The 22,165-nt window shown below is 41.3% G+C and overlaps 1 protein-coding gene across 2 annotated transcripts in view; it reads left to right on the plus strand.

Moving 5' to 3' along the window:
* rab28 (RAB28, member RAS oncogene family) overlaps positions 1 to 22,165 on the plus strand; it is a 29,387-nt gene that overhangs the window by 4,195 nt on the left and 3,027 nt on the right. For both annotated transcript variants that reach the window (XM_027284263.1, XM_010743027.3), the window contains 5 exons: positions 1,375 to 1,471; positions 4,404 to 4,492; positions 6,453 to 6,582; positions 18,794 to 18,897; positions 18,978 to 19,055. In XM_027284263.1, coding sequence (XP_027140064.1) covers positions 1,375 to 1,471; positions 4,404 to 4,492; positions 6,453 to 6,582; positions 18,794 to 18,897; positions 18,978 to 19,055 — 498 coding nt within the window. The remainder of the gene's footprint in view (positions 1 to 1,374; positions 1,472 to 4,403; positions 4,493 to 6,452; positions 6,583 to 18,793; positions 18,898 to 18,977; positions 19,056 to 22,165) is intronic.

Below are 22,165 nucleotides of genomic sequence, written 5' to 3' on the forward strand. Positions count from 1 at the left end.
CTGAGATGAAAAAAAATCTGTAGTTTAATGAACTTAAGGTGAAATTGGTCGGATAAAGCGTCACATACTGCACCTCCATGGCAATATTAATCACGAACAAGAATATATTTAATGAAAGTATTATATTTAAAAATCCGAGCTGGGATAAAGTTTTGACATTGAGATGGCACCCGCAATGACAAATTAGTACTTTAAGAAAACAAAAAAAGACTCTTGTTTACTTGAAGAAGATTTGGGTAAACCAGAAGGATTTTGTAGTATTATTACATAGTTTATCTGGAGTAATTTGAAAGAAATGCCTTTCTTTTTTTGAAGCATTACTTGGCTAAATGTAAACTGTCTGGGCATGAATGGAGGTAGATAAGGACATAGGCTCAAGTGAAAGCTTAGTGGATTGAAAGAAAGAAAGTTTTAAATCCTCTAACCCGCAGTGATTGTCAAGTACCACATTAAAATGCATTTGCTGCCACATGAACACTCAGGGAATCCCATTGCTTCACTTCTCTGTTGTGTTTATGTAAGCACACTGCTCTAAAGATAGCTAATAGACATTCAGCACTTCATTTTTTTCCCTATCCTCATCCATCAAAATGAATTAAACTTGGCATGTCAAGTCTGTGCTATGAATTCCCATGGATTTCAGGAGAGCCCCTAACATGCTATTTTTTTTCCTCCTCAAACATAACAGTGACAGTGATGGAGGCTTTATAATTTGTGGCAATTATTAGGTCTGCAGTCTGGAGACATGACACATACCCCGACACCTGTTTTTGTAATTCACGTTGATTTTCTCTGTCAGAACTGTGGTTGAGTTGTGAGACAGCAGAGGGGGCAGACAATTACATCAGCGTACCTTCCAGTCAATCATGAAGTTTTTGAAGATGCTTAAAATGGATTTGTAATAATGAAATGAATGTCCTGCTACTATATTATACTTTGAGGTTGCATCACCTGAGAATGTGGAAAGAATCACACAGAAGTGTTGTGACATGATAAATTATACGTTTGTATTTTTAGAAATATTATAAAATGAAATATTGTAAAGCGCTTACTTTGGCATTTGGTCAGTGTGAAATCAAAGTTTTTCTACCTCTGCGCACTACTGAAATATCCCCTTTATCAGGAAGTTCTTTAGTATGCTGTATATTTTCTCTGGAAGGACTTTGGCAGCATCTTGCATTTTGCCCATGCTGTGGTTTTGATTAAATTTTTATGTTATTGTGTGAATATGTGTGCACTAAATCAAGATTTCTCCTTTTATCCTAAAAGCATTTTCTTTTAAAAACACTTATCTGTTCTTCAGTCCTGTTGCTTGCTGCAGAGATGTCCTGGCGCTCATTCTCAGCGTCTCTCCCTTTTGTCTGTCTGTTTCAGACATCACTCGCCACCAGGTTTGCACAGGAGGCCTTTGGGAAGCAGTACAAACAAACCATCGGTCTGGATTTCTTTCTGAAGAGAATAAGCCTTCCAGGTGAGACACCTTCATAATCTTTTGGGAGGTCTCGCTTGTTCGGAGACTCAGCACGGATACGCGTGTTGCACAAGCGCATAGTGGAAGACTTGCAGACCTGTTAATTCAATAAAATACTGAGGATATGTATTTGGCGAGGTTATACTTAGACCGGCTGGCTCAACTGTTCGTGCTTGTTTGTAATACTGTAATATCGACCTTGAGGTCTTGGCTGTTTGTGTGTACCTAACATTAACACTGTTAAAGAGATTCAGAATATTAATTAAAGGTCTAACAAAGAAGCCCGTTGTTTCACCATCACTTTCTGTCATATTTTTATTTCTCAGATTTTCTGCTGCTGTTCATATTTTCTTGTCCTACCTTTTCCAGGCAGAGTTTGTCCTTCAGGTTAACTCAGGAGCTGAATGTGTCTTTTCTGGTAGCTCCTCATTGTAGAGTGTCTGCCACTTCTCAGACTTATTCACTCTGAAAGCTCTTCTCTCCAGAGCAAACAGCACACTCTTTTTTTTTTTGACTCCACAAGGCCAATGGACAGCTTATGTCCAAACGGGCGAGCCTTACTCATAATTCTGTGGGCACAGTACAGAGTAAATACATTAACATTTTATATCCATATCGCTGATCCCTGAGTTCAACTGATCTTTGTCCTCCACCACATAAAACATTCATGTTCTTATTTGTTTATGTTGAACCCGCAGAAATAAAGCCACACTCTGTATCCCCCCTCAGATCTGTAAAATAAATGTTTATTGACTAATGCTATATTTAGACGAAAGCACTCCATTTTTACTTCCTACCATGTGAAATGGGGATTTTCAGCATTTTAAATGGCATTTCTAAAACTCTGCCAAGGCCTAAGCTCCAGAAATCTGCAAAGTGCCTCCATTCTTTCATTACTAATAAAACAACATTAAGCAAGGGCAAATTAAGTGCTAAAAGTAAAAGTTATGCTGATTTGTGAGTTGGCTGAAGGATTCTATTTTGATTTTGTGTCAGTTTCAGCTTATGAGACTTAGGAGAACTAAAGCCCCAAAAATGTTGTGGTGGAGTCAGGATGAAAAGAGCCAACCATAAGCACAGGCTGGGCTCAACTCCTTAATTCGAACTCGAACAAATGCTGTTAATCGTTTGACTTCTCTTTCCAGTAAGTTTCTTTCCTGAAACAATCAGCGATCTCTCGAGTGTTAAACTGTAACCTTTGTTTAAATATAGTTTATCCATGTCTGTATCACTGGGGCAGAAACAACACTGGGCCCAACACTGGAGTTGTTAAATGGCCCATTTTCTGGGGAATTGGGTGTTGATGAGCTGATGAAGAGGAGGGTGGCTCTGCGAGCTGGGTGGTCCCAAACTTCGTTAGGACCCCCACCCTGCCTCTTATTGGAGAGGTTGTGTGGCTCTCCGGGTCTCTATGGGGCTGTAAGGGTCTCTTGCAGCAGGGGGGAGAGAGGCTATAGCCAGCGTTGGCCCCTCTCACCATGAAGGCCTAGCTTGTCAAACTTAATGTACATTTTCCTACGCAGGGAGAGGTGAGGCGAGGCCGACTGGCACACAACAGCCTCCTCTGTGTGTGCTTTTTATAACAATACCTCTTCCAGATGTCTCTGCCAAACCAATGAGGTACAGGCGGTGAAGGGGATTGACTGGAGGTGAAATTTACTCGATAAATTCTGTCAAACTCAAACTTTCAGAAGTGGCTTTGTCCACGTCCGCTTCATGTCACACGAAGGGGACAGTTATCTTATCAACATGCCTTTTTTTTCTGACATTGTTATCAGTTTGAAGTTTTTTCTATCGGGCTCACACTTTTCACAGTTTCTACTTTCCCACACTGCATAAGTAGAAAAATGTCAGCACTGTCGAGTCAGCGTGAATCTTTGAAACATAAATAAAGCTAGTGTCCGACCATGGTGGATGGGTGGGGATGGCTCTTTATAACACCAAAGAACTGTTATTCATTGCACTCCTCAATGTAGCTTTACATGGACACTGTATAGTCTAGATGTAGTGACTGTGAACCTCAGCGTTTCCTTCCCTCGCTTAAAAAAGGGGACTCATGAAGGGGTTGAGTCGTCCAGCCGTGTCCACAGTGTACGCTCTGCTCCCCATCGCCGCTCCAGCCCAGCGCAGGGCCCTCATCACACCAACATAAACTCCTTGCTGTCTGGTCCTCCCTCCTCTTTTTTTTTTACTTTTTTTATTTTTTTTTTGACTTTTTTTTTTTTTCAACCACCCCTTTCATTTTCCAGAGGAAGAAAATATTCATTTGGATTTGGTTTTTGTGCCCGTCTTTCTCTCTCCCCCTCTCATTCACTCCTTCTTTCTCTTTCCACAGGCATAAGGACAAGAGTCTTCTTTTCCTCTTATTTTGTGTTTAATTATTGATATTTTCCTTAACAGCACATAATTCTCTTCACTTTCCTAACTTGGCAGGCTGTGGCACAATTCAAACAGCTCTTCCCAGGCTAATAAGAAGTCATTTTTTTACTGCAAGGCTATTGAGAATGTTTAAATTAGAGGGTAAGCGTACCTATTCATCCCCCTCAATCTCTGGGCTGGATATTCTTGGATGTGAGGTGTGGGTGACCTGCCAGGCAAGAGCGCTTAGCATGAAGGATTAATCGCTGATTTATTATTTCCATTATGTACATCAACAACGTGGACTTTTATTATAGAAATCGCTCACCCAAAATACAGCTCCAGTTACAGCTGACTCGTTATTTCCTCAAGATTATGAGCTTTACAACAACAACAAGTTAATGATTTAAAAAGGACAAAAACATCCGGTATGGAAAGCCACAAGTTGCAGAGCTTTTTATTTATTTAACTGATTAGCAGACAAAAGTGTTTTTCTAAAAAAGTAAACTCTGAAACATCCATGTCCTGTTTATAGAGCTGATTTATACAATTCTGTCTCTTTTCTCCACTGCAGGCAATTTGAACGTGACCCTGCAGGTGTGGGACATTGGAGGCCAAACGCTAGGAGGGAAAATGCTGGATAAATATGTATATGGAGCTCATGTAAGGCACATACACACAAATGCACATCAGATCCCCCGTTGTTGCTTTTCATTCTGCCTAAAAAAAAAATCATCACACGTGCATCTTTGGTTTGGGCTACGGCCTTTTTATTCCTCCAACATGCAGCAAAAAAAGACAAACAGTCTCTGACTCCAGTAGCCTCAGGAAAGATGGGGAATGTGTAAACGTACAAACCAACTGCTGCAGATGGTTGTGAAAAGGTAATAGGAAGCAGAGGAAGAATTAGTTTCCAATTCTCTAATAGCCATGTATTGGTAACTCAGTTCAGGCTTATTATTCCAGCCGCGGCAGCTTCATCCAGAGCCTGCCACTCGCTCCCTCTGGAGCCAAATCATAATAAACTGTCATTTGGATTCACAGTAAGCGTTGCAGGTCAGGAGAGCTATAAAAATCAGTGTATCTCTACTTTTTTTACAGACTGTATGCCATTACTGTGTGCAATAAAAATACTGAACCTTAAAGCAATTTAAACTGAAATGTTTAAAACTAATCCCCTGATTTGATACTGCTCAGATCATACATGAAGGGCAGAGAAAAATAGGCTACTAATTGACCTGTTTACCCTCATTTGATGCTTATCCTGTGGAAAACTCAACAATGTGTTGATTAAAATGACAGCAGAGCTCTCTTTGTGTCAGTGCGTACAAGTTTGTACATGTGCCAGCAACATCGGTGTTCACAGGTAGCCGTGTTGCTATAGACAAGTGCTATCTGTCACCTCCAGGATGTCTCTTGTTTGAAGAGGCCTACTTGAAGACCATGCTTTGTCTAATCAGAAGCCCATACTGCAGCGCAAGATCTAACATTTGGGCACTGGCAGGAAACCTGTCACTATAGAGGAGCTATATGCAAGCACATGTTTTTCATGTTTGCCTATAGAAGCTAGGGAAACATTAGTTAGAGGTTCTTTTCCATTCCATGAATCTACCTGGCTTTAAAAATAGTGAAAGTGACATGTTATTTCTGTGCCCTGCTCTAAACTGTGCCCTATTAGTGTGTATATTATCCATGTCTGCAGCACTTCCTTTACTGTCTCTCTCCTCCACAAGCAAAATGTCGTACATCACTGCCACATTACGACACTTTGCTTAGGGAGTTTTCTCGTCAGTGCTGTGTGGAACTTTCACACCTATTGTTCACCGCTGGGCATCCTGTAATCAATCATGGCTGTTCAGAGAGACACGCGGTAATTGTCAGAGGCCTAAGCTGTCGTCACCGACCTTGCGTGTTGTGACAGTGCGTGTCTGCCGAACAAAAAGCAACAGACACCACTTCAGTCGTGTTGCATCATGCAGTAAAAGTAGTAGAAATTTACCTTGGCTCACTTTAATTTCCAGGAAAAGTTTAAGAAGTGATAGCAGAGAGTTGAGCTGTGTGATTATTTGTCTTGAATTATGCCAGCAGCTCTTGTATCTGTGTTTGCTCTTTGATTAATTTATGTGTTCGTGTAAACAGCCCCTTCTGGCCTGAGTGTTTGCTCAAACATGGCTCTGGTGTTGTTGCATGAGCGTTTCTGCAGTGCGTACAATGTTGAGGATTACATGCGGAGGAGGAAAATGTCTTTAGGCAAACAGCCCCCATTTGTTAGCTCAGATAGTAGAAAGCTTCGCCTCGATTCTGCACCGAATTCTGGGCCGAGCTTACAAAACAAACACACACAAAGCACAATTTAAAACAGAACCATGTGAACTTTCAGTCGTACTCAGATCATAATAGTACTGAACCCATCTCAGATGTGTGTGTGTGTGAGTGAGCGTGTCCCCCACACTAAGAAGAGGAGCAGTGCCACCTACTGTTCCCTCGCTCCCTCAATATTATTCATGTTAATCTGTATGAATATGAGGCGTACTCTCATTCAGTAACTCCCAGTGAGGGAAGGTGAGCTGCTCAAATCAAAGTCTGAGGTCTGTGTTGTTCCTTTTTGTTTTTTCCGATGCAGGGAGTCCTCCTGGTTTACGATATCACCAACTACCAGAGCTTTGAGAATCTGGAGGATTGGTTCAGCATGGTGAAGAAGGCCAACGAGGAATCTGACACCCAGCCTGTTGTCTCTCTGATTGGGAACAAAAGTGAGAATCGCACAAACATAAACACACAAACACACATTTTGTTTTTGTTTTTCAGCAGAGAAGAAGCATCACAGTATTTAACTGAAACTTGTGCAGTATATAAAGTTTGGAAATTCTACTAAGCAGCTGCAAATGAAATCCGGTTATCTTGTGTTTATTGGGCCGAGTTTTTCTCTATTCATTTCACCCTGACGCATTTTTCATTTTGCGTGTCTGTGTTTGTGTGTGGAGGAGTGAGTGTTTGATGGTAGCAGACGTGTTAACTGATAACTGATTGGCATGATAAGCCAGTTGATAAGAGAGTGACGTTTCGGAGCGATGGGAATGCTGATGTTTGTGAACTCTGGGGAGTGACTGAAGATGATTTAAGATCCCCGGGCCAATGGACCTAGGGCACCGCTTATCTGTGCCCCCCCCCTTCCCTCCCAGGCAGTACCCGTCTAGCCCCCCACCCCCCACCCAGACCGAGCCTGCGCTCCTGTCCCGAGTCGTTGGTTAAGGAGAGGAACTCGACGTTAACCAGACGGCTCTCCTACTATCAGCCTGCACCCATTCACCCATCTGCAAAATAAAGAGTAATAATGATGACTCTTTTTAAACATCCCCCTGACAGATGTGGAGTCATGGCTGCCGTCGTGTTATTGTAAAGTGGGGCGTCAGTGTGTGTGTGTAATGGCGACTGTCCACCATCCCGGGCGATGATGAACGGTCAACAGAGTGGTGCCTGCACACAGGAAGCTCTCGCTAATGTTACTCAACACGGACCACAGGTCACGGTTTAATTCGCCTGTCTAGAGCAGATTCTCTTGTCTTCGCATCCGCTGCATCTCTTAATGCTCCGGCTTTAACGGTGGGCGCCTCTGTATTTAGGCTAGGTTTTGGGTTTGCGGGTGAGTGTGTGTACTGTAATATTTAAGTAGTGCTCATCCCGCTGTCAGGCTCCTCACCCCCACACTCGCACAGTCATTCTCCCTCTAATGGCTCTATAGCTGAGAATGGCCCATGTGTGTTTTTTCTGTTCCTACAGGCTGAAAAAAAGAAAAACAAAATCCCACACAGATTGCCCCGCAAGGAGCAATCAATTACCTTGCGAGACTTTATGAATCCCTGAACCCTCCCATGCATTTTTTTCAGGGAGCTTAAAAAGAGTTAGTCTAGCTATCTAGCTGAAAATGACCTACATTTTTATTTTACTTTTCCGTCTCCTCTCCTTGTCTTAGTATTTTTTTTCTGAAGAGCTTCTAGCCTTTTTAAGTACTATAGTAATTTTATTTTTTCTTGGCACACGCTGACAATAAGCTGAATATACGAATACACAGAATTCTTCTGGGAGTAGAGTTTAGGTTTCTTTTAAATGGTTCCCATGATGTGTCACTGAGTGAGGCAACATGTTTGTGACAACCGAAATAGAAGTACAGACATAACAAGGAGCTTGTAAAAACACTACGGATTTATGTCTCTGTGAGGACGTGCCTTGGTGGAGATTGTGGTGTTTCACCACTCTGATTTTTTTGTGTGTTTCCACTTAGATGAACTTAAGGTGAATACACTTGAACTGTATGTGTCATGTGCATAGTAGTTCATACTCTAGTTGTTAAGCATAAAGAGTTATATGTAAATTCAGAGAGTTTTTTTTTTTCGATATACTGAAATACCAGTTACAGTATTATAAAAATGTAAGTTGTTTCTTTTTTAAACATAAAGTCAACAGGGAAGCTACAATCAAATGCGACTCTGTTTGGCTTATTAACAGTACATGTGCTACCGTATACACTGAGCTTAAATTTCCTGAATTACCCCGTGCCTGCCTTTAGTTTAATTTGAACACTGTCCTCTTTACCCAGTGGATGGTAATTGAGCCTATAGACCAGACTGGTTCATTAATGATGCTGTCCCCTCCTCTCCTTACCCTGGTCTGACTGCCCTCCTGTGCCATGTCACTGCTGGGGAACAACCTTTCCTTTCTTCGGGCTTAGCATGGCCGGCTGGGGTTAAGTGTGCTTGTTAAGCACCAGTATGCTGCACCCCCATGCCCTCTACATGCTGCCCAGAGCCTTGTGTTAAATAATGGCACCACTTGTAACAATTCAGAGAGGAAACCAATGAAATGTTTTATTGAGGGCACACAATTATTTATGCAACATACGCGCACACACACACACACACGCACACACACACACACACACACGCACACACACACACACACAGAAAAAGCACGTAGGTAAAGCGACACACTTGTGGAATTCTGGGAACACATGGGTAATGGAAGAATGCTAAGCCCTTGGTCTGTCTAAACATACTATAACTGTTTATTACAGCGCAGTCCAGTGTAACACCGTATGGTACACAGGAACTTCTCAAGAGAAATGTTGGCTTATTGCGCAGTCATCTCCTCCACCACTCAAGTGTTTCATTTTTAGTAGACTAATAAGTGCTGTGTGTTTTGAAAGGGCTCCAAACGATAAATTCTGTTGCTGAACAACAGCTGCATTTGTCCTGTGCGTGACTGTTTGCTTTTTAGATCAGAGGTTGTCTGAAGCCACTGATGTAAAAAATATGGCACAGTGTTAGCTCTAATCTATATTTTGCACGTTACTGTGTGTTATACCACACGTATATTATCATTGAATGGGACCATTTTAAAATGGCTAATGTTACTGCGCGAAATCAGAACACATATTTCTTTGCGGACATTAAGCTTGTGTCGTTTATCAAACCAATTTGTTTTTATTAAGTGGGGATCGCAGGACCCCTGCTCGCTCCCCACCCATCACCCTTCCCATTGCAGGCCCTCTCTCCCTCAGGAACTCCAGAGCATCCATCATGGACTTGTACAGCCCTTATTTGGGTGACTTAAATGGGTTCAGTTCTCTTAACCCCTCCTCATCACTCATGGCTTTTTGCTCCGAGGTTCTAACACTGTTCACTGCCAATCCACTCAGGCCTGCCATGGGAAATGTTCCCTTCTTCAGGGAGATAAGGTCCCCGCATGGAGACAATTTGTCCACACAATTACGTCTTACCTGTCTTTCCCTTCTGCTCTGTTTCTTTTTCCCCTTTCTTTCTTCTCTAAGTCTCTGTCTTGCGCCATCTCTCAAACACACTTGCACATTCATTTTCATTCCTGTGCAAGCATTAACGCTTTCAATCACACACTTAGAGCTACTCTCAATGCTTATCTCTCACATGTGTAGACTAACACTTCTGCTGTAGCTGCTTTTACTTACAGTAATGTCTTTTCATTGGCTCCGTGTCTCTGTTGTGTTAGACAACATGCATGTGTTTGCTTTCTGCACGCTACGGCGGATCTCACCACATACCGTTATCCGTCGCACTTCTCTCTCCCCAGTTTTTCCATCCAGCCATGTGAAAGTTAAAGCGAAACATGGATCTCCCCTAACTTTTGATTCTAGTGAAGCATGTCCTTGCCACCAACATTGTTGGTCTTGACTTGTTTGGCCTCTTGGCAAGGCCTCAGGTGGAGCTGAAGCCTTCCCCCTCCCCAGCTCTCTCACCCCCGTCACCTCCTTGCCCCTGTAAAGCTGCCACAGTTCCTGTCTGTTCAGTGCAGGCCTGCACATTTCTTAATAGAGAGATGCTCAGAAGTCCAGGAGCGCAAAGGAGCTCAATGCGCTTCTGTTTTTGGTTTAGCTCAAAAATGTTTTTCCTGGCTCAACCCACTCGTACTTAGGTCCTCTTACAACAAACTAAAAGGTCCTAATTGCCCCCAAGGGAAAGGTTTAGCCACAATAGACATGTGGTGGGACAAAAGCCCAGTACTCTTACCCCAGCACCCTCACCCCTCCCCAGATAGAAGGGATGAACACGTCAGCAGTGTCTGTTTTGCACTGTGGGTAGCGCGACCACAGGTTCGACACTGTAAAACATTATATATACAGTATATAGACATAGTAAGGCATGGTGTATGGTTGGGTAAAGATCTGGAATGTTTACAGTTTACAGCAAATCCAGTGTTTCCTGTTTCTCTTCACATTTTATTGAAGGTAAAGGGTCAGAACAGACGTGTGTATCAAATTGTCTCAGTAACCGCACTGACTGTAGCCTGCTGTCTCTCTGTGAGTCTGGAAAAGATGGGAAATAGAGATTCAGGTTACAACAAGGATACAGAGGGATGAATGAAGAATTACAGCTGTATTACACTGCGGCTGATAAGTCAGTGTAAAATCCCAGCTGCAGATGCTGAGACGTGTGATGTAGAAATACTTTGTAGGGTTTGTTTAGGCATAGTCAGGTGGCTGATAGGTGGTCCTTCCCACACAGAGCAATGCAACCAGTGCCAATCTGCTACTCCTTGCTAAATGAACTAAATGCTATCATTTAATTGTAACAACTGTTTGACCCAGCTCTGGTCCCTACACTCATCTCTCTTGACTCTCATGCCTGTCGAAACATGGAAAGTCCTCATTCATTTTAGCCATCCATAAAGCAAATATTGTTGCACATGCAGTAGATGATCAGTCTTCGCATACCTTCTTGTGTGGTAAGTCATGGGCCATTTGAGTTGCACAGCACAGCTTAGCCACCTGACCTGAGTGCAGCCTGGAACCCTCATCACGCTCAGGCTGTACTTTATTTCTCCGCTGCTCCACAACATTGATATGGAGGAATTCCTGGAAAGGGGCCTTGCTGACACAGGGCTGGGTAAATAACCGATTGATCTGGATCCACAGGCATATATTATAAATATATGTGAAATATCAACATCGTTTTTTCCCCTCCTTTTTTGCTAAATCTACTTTTTTGTGGTGTGAAATATTACATCACTGTCTTTTCGCCCTGCTCCTGCTTCAGCTTTATAACTTAGTCGATGTTTGCTCAGGCAGCCGTGAGTAGAACACACTTTCCATGTAACAGTTCACTGCCATGGCTTAAAGTTGAATATGTAGGGCAGTCCAACGCATCATTGCCCATAGGAAGACTTTATAATTATGAATAGACTTATAGGGATGCGATGCGTACAATTATGAAGGCTCCCCTGTGCTCCGTATAATTATTATAGCTCATAGTTACGCAGCCGGCTCACAGAGGCATGTATTACTGCTCGCCCATAAAAGACCACTTAGTTTAACAGCGACAGGAGAGCTTGGAGGACATGGCCAGTGAAACCCCGGGCAGCGTCTTGTGCGGTCGGCTCAGAACTGGGCCTTTTGTTCACTTTTCATGAGTCCTGAGAGCCCGTTAACCCCGCCTGCAAGGCCCTCGGCCCCATGTTTTACTGTGTAGCAGTGGCAGCCCAGCACTCTTGCTCACTCCCTGCCTGTAGAGCTACTGATGGACACTCTGTTTTACATTCCCTGACCAGGGAGGAAGACCACATTGTTTTACTAGCCGCTTTGGAGTATCTGATTATGTTTTAAAGTGAGAATGCATGTGTGTGTTTAAGCATGTGTTTGCACGTGCGTGTGTCTGTATGTCGTTTCATGAGGAACGATCAAATGACAAGATGAGCTGTGATCAATGAGCTGTCGACAGAACACTTCTGACCTAGTGGAAAGCGAGTCCCTTGACGGTCCCGGCCCGCTTCAGGCCACCGGGGCAGGGGCGCCGCAGCACAAAGAGCGCTCTGTCTCTGTGATTCCCCAGAGGACTCCTGCACGGGCCCCGCTCACCTCGACAACACCAGGCTACTAACAGCACTTCATCTGTCTGTACTAACTCAGAAAAATCATGATAATATTATCAACTTATCTTCAAGCTTTAATATGTGATAATTATTTCTAAATATTCCACCACAATTTGAATTCTTGTGCATCCAGTTATACAGTGTCATCAAGCAGTTGAGTAGAGAATTGGCTACAGATTGCTGAAATATTATTTCATCAATCGTAAGAGTCTGTAAAAGCCAAATGTAATATTTAAATCATTTTCAGTTACTTTTGCATTAAATTTAGATGTTCCAGTCCTTAGAAAATAAACATTGCCTCGTGTAAACAATACTTTCACTGTTAAGGTCTAATAAAATGTGCAAGAGTGCCATTTGCATAGTTAGCTGACTTCTGAATGACTGCATAGTGTCTAAAGAGCAAAGAAAACATAACTTTTGCTGTGATACTTCTCTATGATACTGTATTACAGGAGACAAAACTGAACCTGGGAAATTGCCAGTACAATTTTTTAAAGGGGGTAAGGTAGTTATTGTTTGTATTTAATTATGTTGTCCATATTTTAATACAGGTGCAGACTTATCGTGTCATATTTTGACATCATATTTGACTCTGTTTTTATGAGCACTCAGCAAGTCATGTAAACCAGTTGGACCCAATCATTTAAATGCTTCACATAAATGCCGCTAGTCATTTTGTTTTACTAGGCACTTGTGCTGTGAAAGTTAAATCAATGTCTAATTCAATAAGACATCACACAGAATGATTCGTTATAGTTTTACTGACGTTTTAAGCTAGTAAAGGTTTCTCTGTATCTTGTACTGGAAAATTTAAGGCTACATAAAATGTCATTTGCAATTAATCTTAACTGTTCGCAATCAGACTTTGAGGGAAAGTGATTTTTCTGCTTTTTCAGACTCATGCAGTTTAACTTTAACTTAGATGATAAAATTCAAATGTTCATCGTCTCAATGTTTTTTTTTTTCTGTGGCATTTTTTTGTAGTTCCATGGATATATGACCCTGTTTTCTAAGACAATTTACTATCAAAACAGTAAGTTACACAGTCTTTTCGACTGTACCCGTCACTGTAATGTGGGTGACTTGGACCTTAAAGGTACACATTAGAGTTTGTGACCACTTGTGGCGCTGGTGAGCATTGTTTTGATATATGAGTCATTGTATTGTTTTTATCTTGTACTCTACCAGCACAACCGTGTGGACACATGTTAGTACCACAAAATCAGGGACAATGTGAGGGTGATGTTACTGCAGATAAAGCGTTGGTGGCTTAAAATGTAAAATGCATTCACCAATTTTGACCATTAAAATGTGCATTTAATAGAAAAATCAGTCTTCAATGTATAAATCCACATAATAACTTTTCTTTTTACTTTAACCTTTATTAAACAAAGTATGTCCTACTGATGTTTTTTTGCAAGGGGGACCTGGACAAGACAGAAACAAAAAGTTGCAGACAAAACAATATAAAATCAGGCAACTGATAATATAAAGAACAGAGACAATTATTAAAGGAGTCATCTACTCTGCTATAGAATTTACAATAGTCTTAAAAACCAGCCAGATATCAAGTTCCCCAATTTAAATTCTTTTTGCAGAGCAAAAGGGGCAATCTTGTGATCTAAGATAATGAATGCAAGATGAATTCTCAATACGTTTGCAGAGATGTGGCACATGTTTGCTCAGAATGGGTATATAGATTAAAAAATATACCAATGGTTCTGTCGATGTATGGACAGAGACGACCAGACAACTCTCAATACACTATAGTAAAAAGAGCCTAACATTTGAGGACATTGTGCTGATGCATTCATATAAAATGCTAAGATTAACCAGACTTACAGAACATTCAATGTCACAATTGCAGAAACATTTTGGGATGTTTTCAACCTTAGTGGAGCTTAGTGCACAATTTGATCAGACAGTTGTAAGTCATTTTATTAGGAGTTGGACCTGGTTTGGTCATCGTTGCCCTCACTATACAGTCAGAATTGGCTCATGTGCATCATTGCGGGGAAACTGAGGCAAACTCTCTTAGCAGGGTCTTAAAGGCAGTGTGAGGTAATGTTGGAAGTGATAGGTTCTCCCCTGGGGTTGATTAGGCTCAACCCTGTAACTTTCACTTAATGTGATATGACCCCTTAGAGCCCCAAGTCTCTGACAACACACACACACCCCACCATTACTACCACACACAGACACATAGACACACACACAGTTCACACATTCCACCCTCAGCCTTCACGCTCCCCACTACACCAACTGCTGTTTAGTTTAAAACGAGGCTGCCGGCAATTAACTGTGTTATGTCAAGCTTATTCTCTGGCTGTTGCTCGCTGGGTAAACTGTTCCAATTGGTCCCTAGCAGCTGACTCGGTAGAACAGTAAGTAGGTGTCTCTGTTATCACAGCATGGTTTTAAAAAGCCCACTGAGGATCACACAGTGCGGTGTAGGATTTCAGGCTGGTTAGCCAACGTAGAGCTATTAGCTTATTGTTTTGCCTTGGCAACATGTGTAAGTGCACTGTGTAAGTGTAAGTGAGGGGAAAAATCCATCCTTGAATTCTCTCATCATCCACATTTGGCCTGTTGCTGTTTCAGTGAGAATAACAATAGAATGTGTCTGGAAATTTAGGATATATTGCCAGTAACTTTTTGGTTTTGGTGTGAATTTTCCAGTTAAAAGCGGGAGTGTAACTTTTTAAAGAAGAAATAACACATCTTGACATTAAAACTTGTTAGCAGGCTAATGTTAGCAGTTTAGATATATTACTGTCACAGACTGTATATTTAAATAGAAATGGACGTAGTCTCCGTGATGTCACCCATAGGTTTCTGAAAAGCCACTGTGAAGCTCAGAGTCTTTTGGCCTTGGCTGCTGCCATCTTTGCAGTCCTTTCTCTGCTGGCTTGATGTGGATGGTGGGTGTAGCTGAGTTGGGCTGAAAGAAGCTTGGTTTCTCAAACCGGCTGCCTGTAATACCACCCACCTGTCAATCAAAGTGCTCTAGCTGTTAATTATAATTGATATAATTTGAAGAGATGAGTTATATAAAAAAATTATCCTCAATACAGTTATATGAAAGCAGCTATAGAGACCCGTCCCAGGCTTTAAACATGTTTATTTATGCTGTGAAGTTGGGCATTTTAACATGGGGGCTTATGGAGAATGACTTATTTTGTAGCCTGCCTTAAGTGGCCGATTGAGGAACTGCAGTGTTTGGCACTTCTACAAGTCCTGCACTAAAACTTACATTTTACTATTGCATTAACATTATCCAATAATTGTTACTTATGGCCACACTTACAATTATTTAGCAAATGTTATGAAACAGGTCTATTACTTTACCTCATTCAAAGTGAGCATATGTGACAATTATGGAATAAAAAAAGTCAACAAACAGACTAACTCATTTGTGTTCGTTACAGACCAATATCTAACTAGTTTCCTAACATTAGACACCTTAAGCTGCCAACCAACACCAATGGTGTGTTTTCTTTTGTAAGATGAGGTACTGTTTCTTCCTGCAGAAGGTACAAAGAATGTGTTTACATGAACATTAGTATCATGGCTTCTGTATTGGCCTGACTTTGATCTTATTTGGATTAAGATGTTTACACGGAACATGACAAACTTTGCAAAAGTATCAAGGTTTATCAGGTTTAATATTTGCAGTTGGTCATCTTCTTTTCAGGGAAGGTTATATAGCATTAGTATTGCACTAGGCAGATCCATCCAACCAAAATCCAACCTTCTTACTAATTTAAAGTTTTTTAGTGACATAAAGAAAACTCCCTAGGTCTGTCTGGTTTCAGGATAATCAGGTCTGCCAGTGAGAGGATTCTTTCCATGAAGGAGCTAAGCTGACATCCCCACAGACACTAACTTGTGGAGAAGAACATCCATATTTTCTTCTCATTTGGTCACATTCCCATTTATGTAATAGGTCACCGCAATAACAAACCGGTTATTTACGGTAAAAGCCTAATTTATCCACCAGATATTAATCTCTAACTGTTGTCTTGTAATTCACTGCAATGACAGGCAGAGCTTTTAAATAAACACTGGTGGTGACCAGAGCGAGGGAGGGCCATCGCTCTTGACGAGTGATGATCCCCTCCACTATCTCTATGCACTCGGAGGCCTAAACAGTTTATTTCGTGTTTGCAGTCACTTCCTAGGGGTTGTTAAGCTGATGTACAGTTTGACAGAAACGGAGGGAAACCAGATCATCAGAGGAAGATTGTTTTGACCTGATAAGTAGAAATGGGTACATTAGGGAGAAAAATGGAGCAAAACACTAAAACTGTGGGATTAGTCTTGTATTCAGTTTACAGACAGATGCCACATGCTGCAGAATTCTTTTGTGTGAGAATGTGGGTCCACCACCGGTATTTTGTGACTAAAAGGACCCACGTACTTGTTCACAAATCATGAAGTGTACAAAGAATTGTGCTCCGAAGAAAACAGATATCAAAAAACAGAAAGCAGCTTCACATCAACTGACACAATCAATTGACAGTTCAAATACTTCAACTAATATTTCATCTGTTGTCACTGCTAACAACAACCGACAGTTATTTACAGTGCATCTCTCATGCTTGAACTTTAAATGAAATTTGACAGTTCCAAACTGATTTTACATTTCACACTTTAACTGTTACGACATGTAGTCTCAGTGCTTTTAACCTGAAAGTCTTAAACTTGAATGTAAAATTTCAAATGCCATAGGTACATCAGGTACATCTCAAGGGCTTATCCTGAAAATAAACTACAAATAAATTAATGATTGCGCTTCAACAGGCACCTCACACTCTTGAACACATAAGCTACTTTTAGTTATCGACTGACATGCAACAGCTTGCATGCAAACAATTAACTTGTTTACGAGGTGTGCACCTGCATGTTCAATGTAACCAAAGACAAATTTTCTTCAGTTTTTAATTTTTTTTATTTTCCTTTTTGCCTAGTTCTAAAATTCCCCTCCCCTTGATTTAAATACCCACAGGCAAAACATCACCCTTTTTTTTTTTTAATTACAGTAACGTGCCTTCCTCAGGTCCTGTGCCACTATGTTAATGTTGGCTAATCTGAATGTGACACATGATTGATAACCTTTCCCAAGTGTGCAGGATCCAAAGGATTAGCAGTGTTTACCTCTAGTAGCATGCTGGGTACCTCCGCTGTTAATGACTGGAATTAATAACCTGCTGACGCCTATGAGACAGCTATGTTTATGCACAGGCACAGACATGACAGTCTGCCCTGGACATTGAGTAGTTGTAAAAGTGTCTGCCCTTTTCCAGAAAGGTTTGTGTTTATATGTCACTTATGATGATGGTAATATTAGTTTTAGTCAAAAATGATTCTTTCCAAATGTATTTTCTTCTTTGGCCTTTAACATTTTTGGGTCATATGACTTACTGAGATATTAATAATGCAGGATTAGTGCAGTGTTTACATTTCTTCCTCGCTGTGTATCTGTCTCTCTCTTTCCCTGCTTCTGGCTTCATAACCCACTCCCTTCCTCTCTCTCACACACACTCACACACACACACACACACACACACACACACACACACACATGCACACACACACTGAGGGGCATGAGAACAGGGTAAATCCTTGACAACTTCAATGAAACCTCACACAAAGAGTAAAACTCGGGGGGACGAGAGAAATGCAACACCGTACAGTAGCCTGACCTCCTCCAGCTACCATAGACATGTTTGCACCAGATACCGGGCGTGGCCGCCTTTCTGCACAAAGCCAGAAATAAAGAGAGAAGCTATTGCTTTCAACAGCAAGACCCCCGGGTGACCTTCCTTATCGACCCCGTCATGACCCCATAGTGAGGAAGGAGAGAAGCAGAGCACCCGGTATCACTGCACAGGAGTCGAATGCACATCACAATAGCTAAAAAGGAAGGCGCTGTCATTGTGTGCACACAGTAAATCAGCGTGAAGGTGACAGTCCCAGTTCTTGGGCTTGTGTGCCCATCTTAAAGGCCGACACACTCATAAGTCAAACTGTTTTCTCCATCTACACTCTCACCGTGAGTGTAGCCTCAAGACTTCGCTCATCCACGCATTGTTTCTTAAGCATTTCTCCACAGCTGGGCTGGTTTGTCTGTTTCGGGTCAAAAAGAGGTTCATGGCTTCAGGGTTCAACTGTACTAGGTTTACACTGAGGAATGTGTCACATCAAGCTTTAATACCAGCTGGCCATGGAGGCTCGGGGCTACTGAATTGATCATTTCCACTCACAACCCCCTGAAATGACTCTTCATAAATTAAAAAAATACACCAGGCTTTAGACTCTGCAGCTGGGTTTGAAAGCAACATAACAATTGAATTATGCTTTGTTTTCACAAGCATTTATGCTCACGATTCTTGTACACTAGGCAGATCCCCTTCGATCTTAACTCAAGCGTAAACAGTTATCTTTTCTGTTTATGTTCAGATACGTGACAGTTAACCCTGTGAGAGTGCGGCATAACCACTGCATAAATCTGTCTATCTATCTTTTGTAAGTTTTCTCGTGTGTCATACTGTGTTTCATCCACAGTTGACCTGGAGCACATGAGGACAGTGAAGGCTGACAAACACCAGCGCTTCTGCCAAGAGAACAGCCTCATCAGTCAGTTTGTATCGGCCAAGACGGGGGACTCGGTCAGTACCAGCTGAATCAATAAGTCAGAATAAAAATATGGAGTGTGGAGAGACTTACCTTGTCCTATCTCTTTTTCCAGGTGTACCTTTGTTTCCAGAGAGTGGCTGCTGAGATACTTGGTGTAAAGCTAAACAAAGCAGAAATAGAGCAGTCCCAGGTGAGCCATCAAGGTCTCTCAAATTTCACAAAAAAAAGTCTATGTAGCTGCCTCTTGAGCCACATTTTAAATGACGTATTTCATCCTAACTAGTATAGAATATTTACACTTTTAACTCTGCTTTGCACTCATCCAGAAATCACTCCATTTCCATATTTATAATTGATTGCTAGTAGTAGTAGTGATATTTCCGGGGTCCTCTTTCCTATCATTATGTGTAATGTTATGCCTGAACTTAAGGGAGGTCACAGTGAGTGTGTTAGGTCAGAGGAGGTCACCACACACTGTAAAGGACCTTTTGCTGTGTAAACAGGAGTTTGTTACGTCTGCCTCCTGTAATGGTCTACCTGCCACTGACACTGCCCATCTGTAAATAGCACCCACATTGACCACATTAGTGCGTGAAGCCAGAGGTTAAAGGTAGGCAGTTGTAGGGGTGAGGAGGTTAGGATTGGCTGGCTGATTTATTTGGTTTATCTCCCACCGTTTTGGGCCAAAACAGGGTCTCAGTTTGCCAGCCAGACCATGGTGCCCAGTGATGGCAGCTGTAGGATATACAAGGTCACCTCCCCCAGAAGCATTAATCCTGTGTCTGATATGACCGGTTGGAGCCACTCTGGCTGGGTAGTAGTTGATGAGCTGGGGGGCTACAGAGAGGTCAGGACCCTCGGAGGAGGGAGAGCACGTAAGGAAAGGACTGGCCAAATTCTCAAGACCTTCTCCCATCACCAGCACTACTGCTGACTAAATGAAAATGACCAACGATTAATGGAGCTGTCCATCTGCTTTCTTCTTCCTCCCCTCCCTTGATAGCTCTGTCAATAAAGCAAAGTGCTTTAATCCAGGCTAATCAAGCAGGGTGAGTGACTGGATCCAATTCACACCTCATGGGAAAAAGACTAGAGTTTGCAGAAACTCACAAAACTTGACAGTGTTAAGTGCTTTTAAAAAAAAAAATCTATATGTAAGTAAACTTCTAATGCAAAATACAATTGTATTATATAACTGTAGAAATCATTCCACAACAGAAATCTAAGAAGGAAAGATACCAGGGCATTACAGAGGACAAATTATTAGGTTATTTCTGTTATCCTATCACCATGTTTTGAAGGAATTTAATGATAATAAATGTTTTCTGGTCTGCAAATAAGTATTATTTCCATTATTGATTAACCTAACAATTGTTTTCTCAATTGCTTAATTGTATAGTCTATAAAATGTCAGAAAATAATAAGAAAATAATTGTATAGTCTATAAAATGTCAGAAAATAATAAGAAAATTATTTGATTTGTCCGAGGAGCAGTCTGAAACCAAAAAATAAATGATTTTTAAAGATTATGATAAAATAATTTATAAAATGGAGAAAAGCAGAAAAATTCTCACATTTAAAAAGTAAAACTCAAGAATGTTTCACACTATTGAAATAGTTGCAGTATAAATTTCTCTTTATCGATGAATTGTTTCAGTACAGTATTGTTTCAGTGCAGTTTTCTAATGTTGAAGATGTGAAGTGACACACTGAGTTTGTGTCATGCATGTAGAGATGAGGCTTTGAGCAGGTCATGACTCTGGGTCTTGCCATGGGGCTAGTGAAGCCTCATTATCAGCTGTCAGCTTTAGAGAGCTGAACATGAGGGTCATAACCCCTAACAGTATTATATCTGCCTGGCAGCCCTCTCCGTCATGGTCCTCTGTCTGCTAGATCAGATAGCGAGGCCACGGATCACTCACTGACTCCGACACAAGGCTTCGGCAGCTCGTTAATCAGACAGCCAACCAGGGCCTGCTATTCAGACATGTGGTCTGTTCTTCCATGGTTATGAGGCAAACAGTCCAGTAGCCTGTTGCACAGTGTAGGGTAATTTGAACTTGAAGTCCCAAGTATCATTTATCATGTATGTATCCAATGTACTGTAGGTATAAGTCACAACAAAGTATAATGCTGTGCAAGAAGTAAAGATTTTCATGAAATAATTCGCACAGAAAATGGGACAAAGTGACCAAAGAACCCGGGAGAACAAATTCTGCTCATTTTATTTCATTTGTCTTTTTCACCTTTTAATAATCCGGGATCAACATGAGGCAAAACTTCACTTTTATTTAATCTTTGGCTCCATCAATGATGTTTTATTTATGGCTAGACGTCAGGAAAGCTACAAACTATTTATTGTAGTGCCAAAACAAGTAGCTGATTAATGGATTAGTCGATCAATAGTTTTGACAATCTAGTAAACATTTAAATATATAATCAACAGGACTATTTTATGGATTCTGATTTTCAAAACTATATACCGTTTTGAAATAAGTTCTGGCATAGCCAACATTTATCTCACATGACTGATCAGCTGTTTCCGCTCAGACAGTCTTCTTTTTGCTCCGATGGCTCTAAAAAAACATCCTGATCTCACCACACAGATCTAATGTAACCTTCCTCACGTTAATACATGAAATAAACAGAGGTGTCATATTTGTTGTCTGAATTGTTTTCCCATCAGTTGACATGTGACTGAAGCTCTTATAATTACATCAACTTGTTGCACTCCCTTCTTCTGTTTTTTTGACAGGAGAATTGGCGACACCTACTGCTTATCTCAAAACCAGCTAACATTCACATAATGGTAGCGGATGGGAACAAGCGTAAAAATTTGCAATCCGTTTGGCTGGAAACATGGCTTTTGATATCATGCTTCATTTTTGTCTGTTTCTCACATTTTTGTTGATTTCTCTCACTCCCTGACCTTCTCCCTACCCTCTCCTATTCATTGTCCTTACTCAACTTGTCTTTGGTCTCCATTCTTATCATCCTCTCCTATGCCTTGGTCCTTGTCCTTTTGCTTACCTCCATCTCTCCACTGCTCTGACGTGTTGAACCTGCTCAGAGGATTGTGAAAGCTGAGCTGGTCGACTACCCACAGGACGAAGGCCCAATTAGTCCAGAGAACGGCCAACAAAGCAAAATATGTTCTGTTCAATAGTTGGAAGTACGTCTGCACAGTTACTTAGATAGATTTCAGTAGATCTGTCGTAGATCAGAAAAAGTCCTGTAGTTGTAGTAAATACCATAGTCATAGTGGATGTATTTGGTTCTTCTAGTAGAAAATGTAGAGAA

The sequence above is a fragment of the Larimichthys crocea genome, chromosome I (genome assembly GCF_000972845.2).
Source record: "Larimichthys crocea isolate SSNF chromosome I, L_crocea_2.0, whole genome shotgun sequence".
NCBI classification, from domain to species: Eukaryota; Metazoa; Chordata; class Actinopteri; family Sciaenidae; genus Larimichthys; species Larimichthys crocea.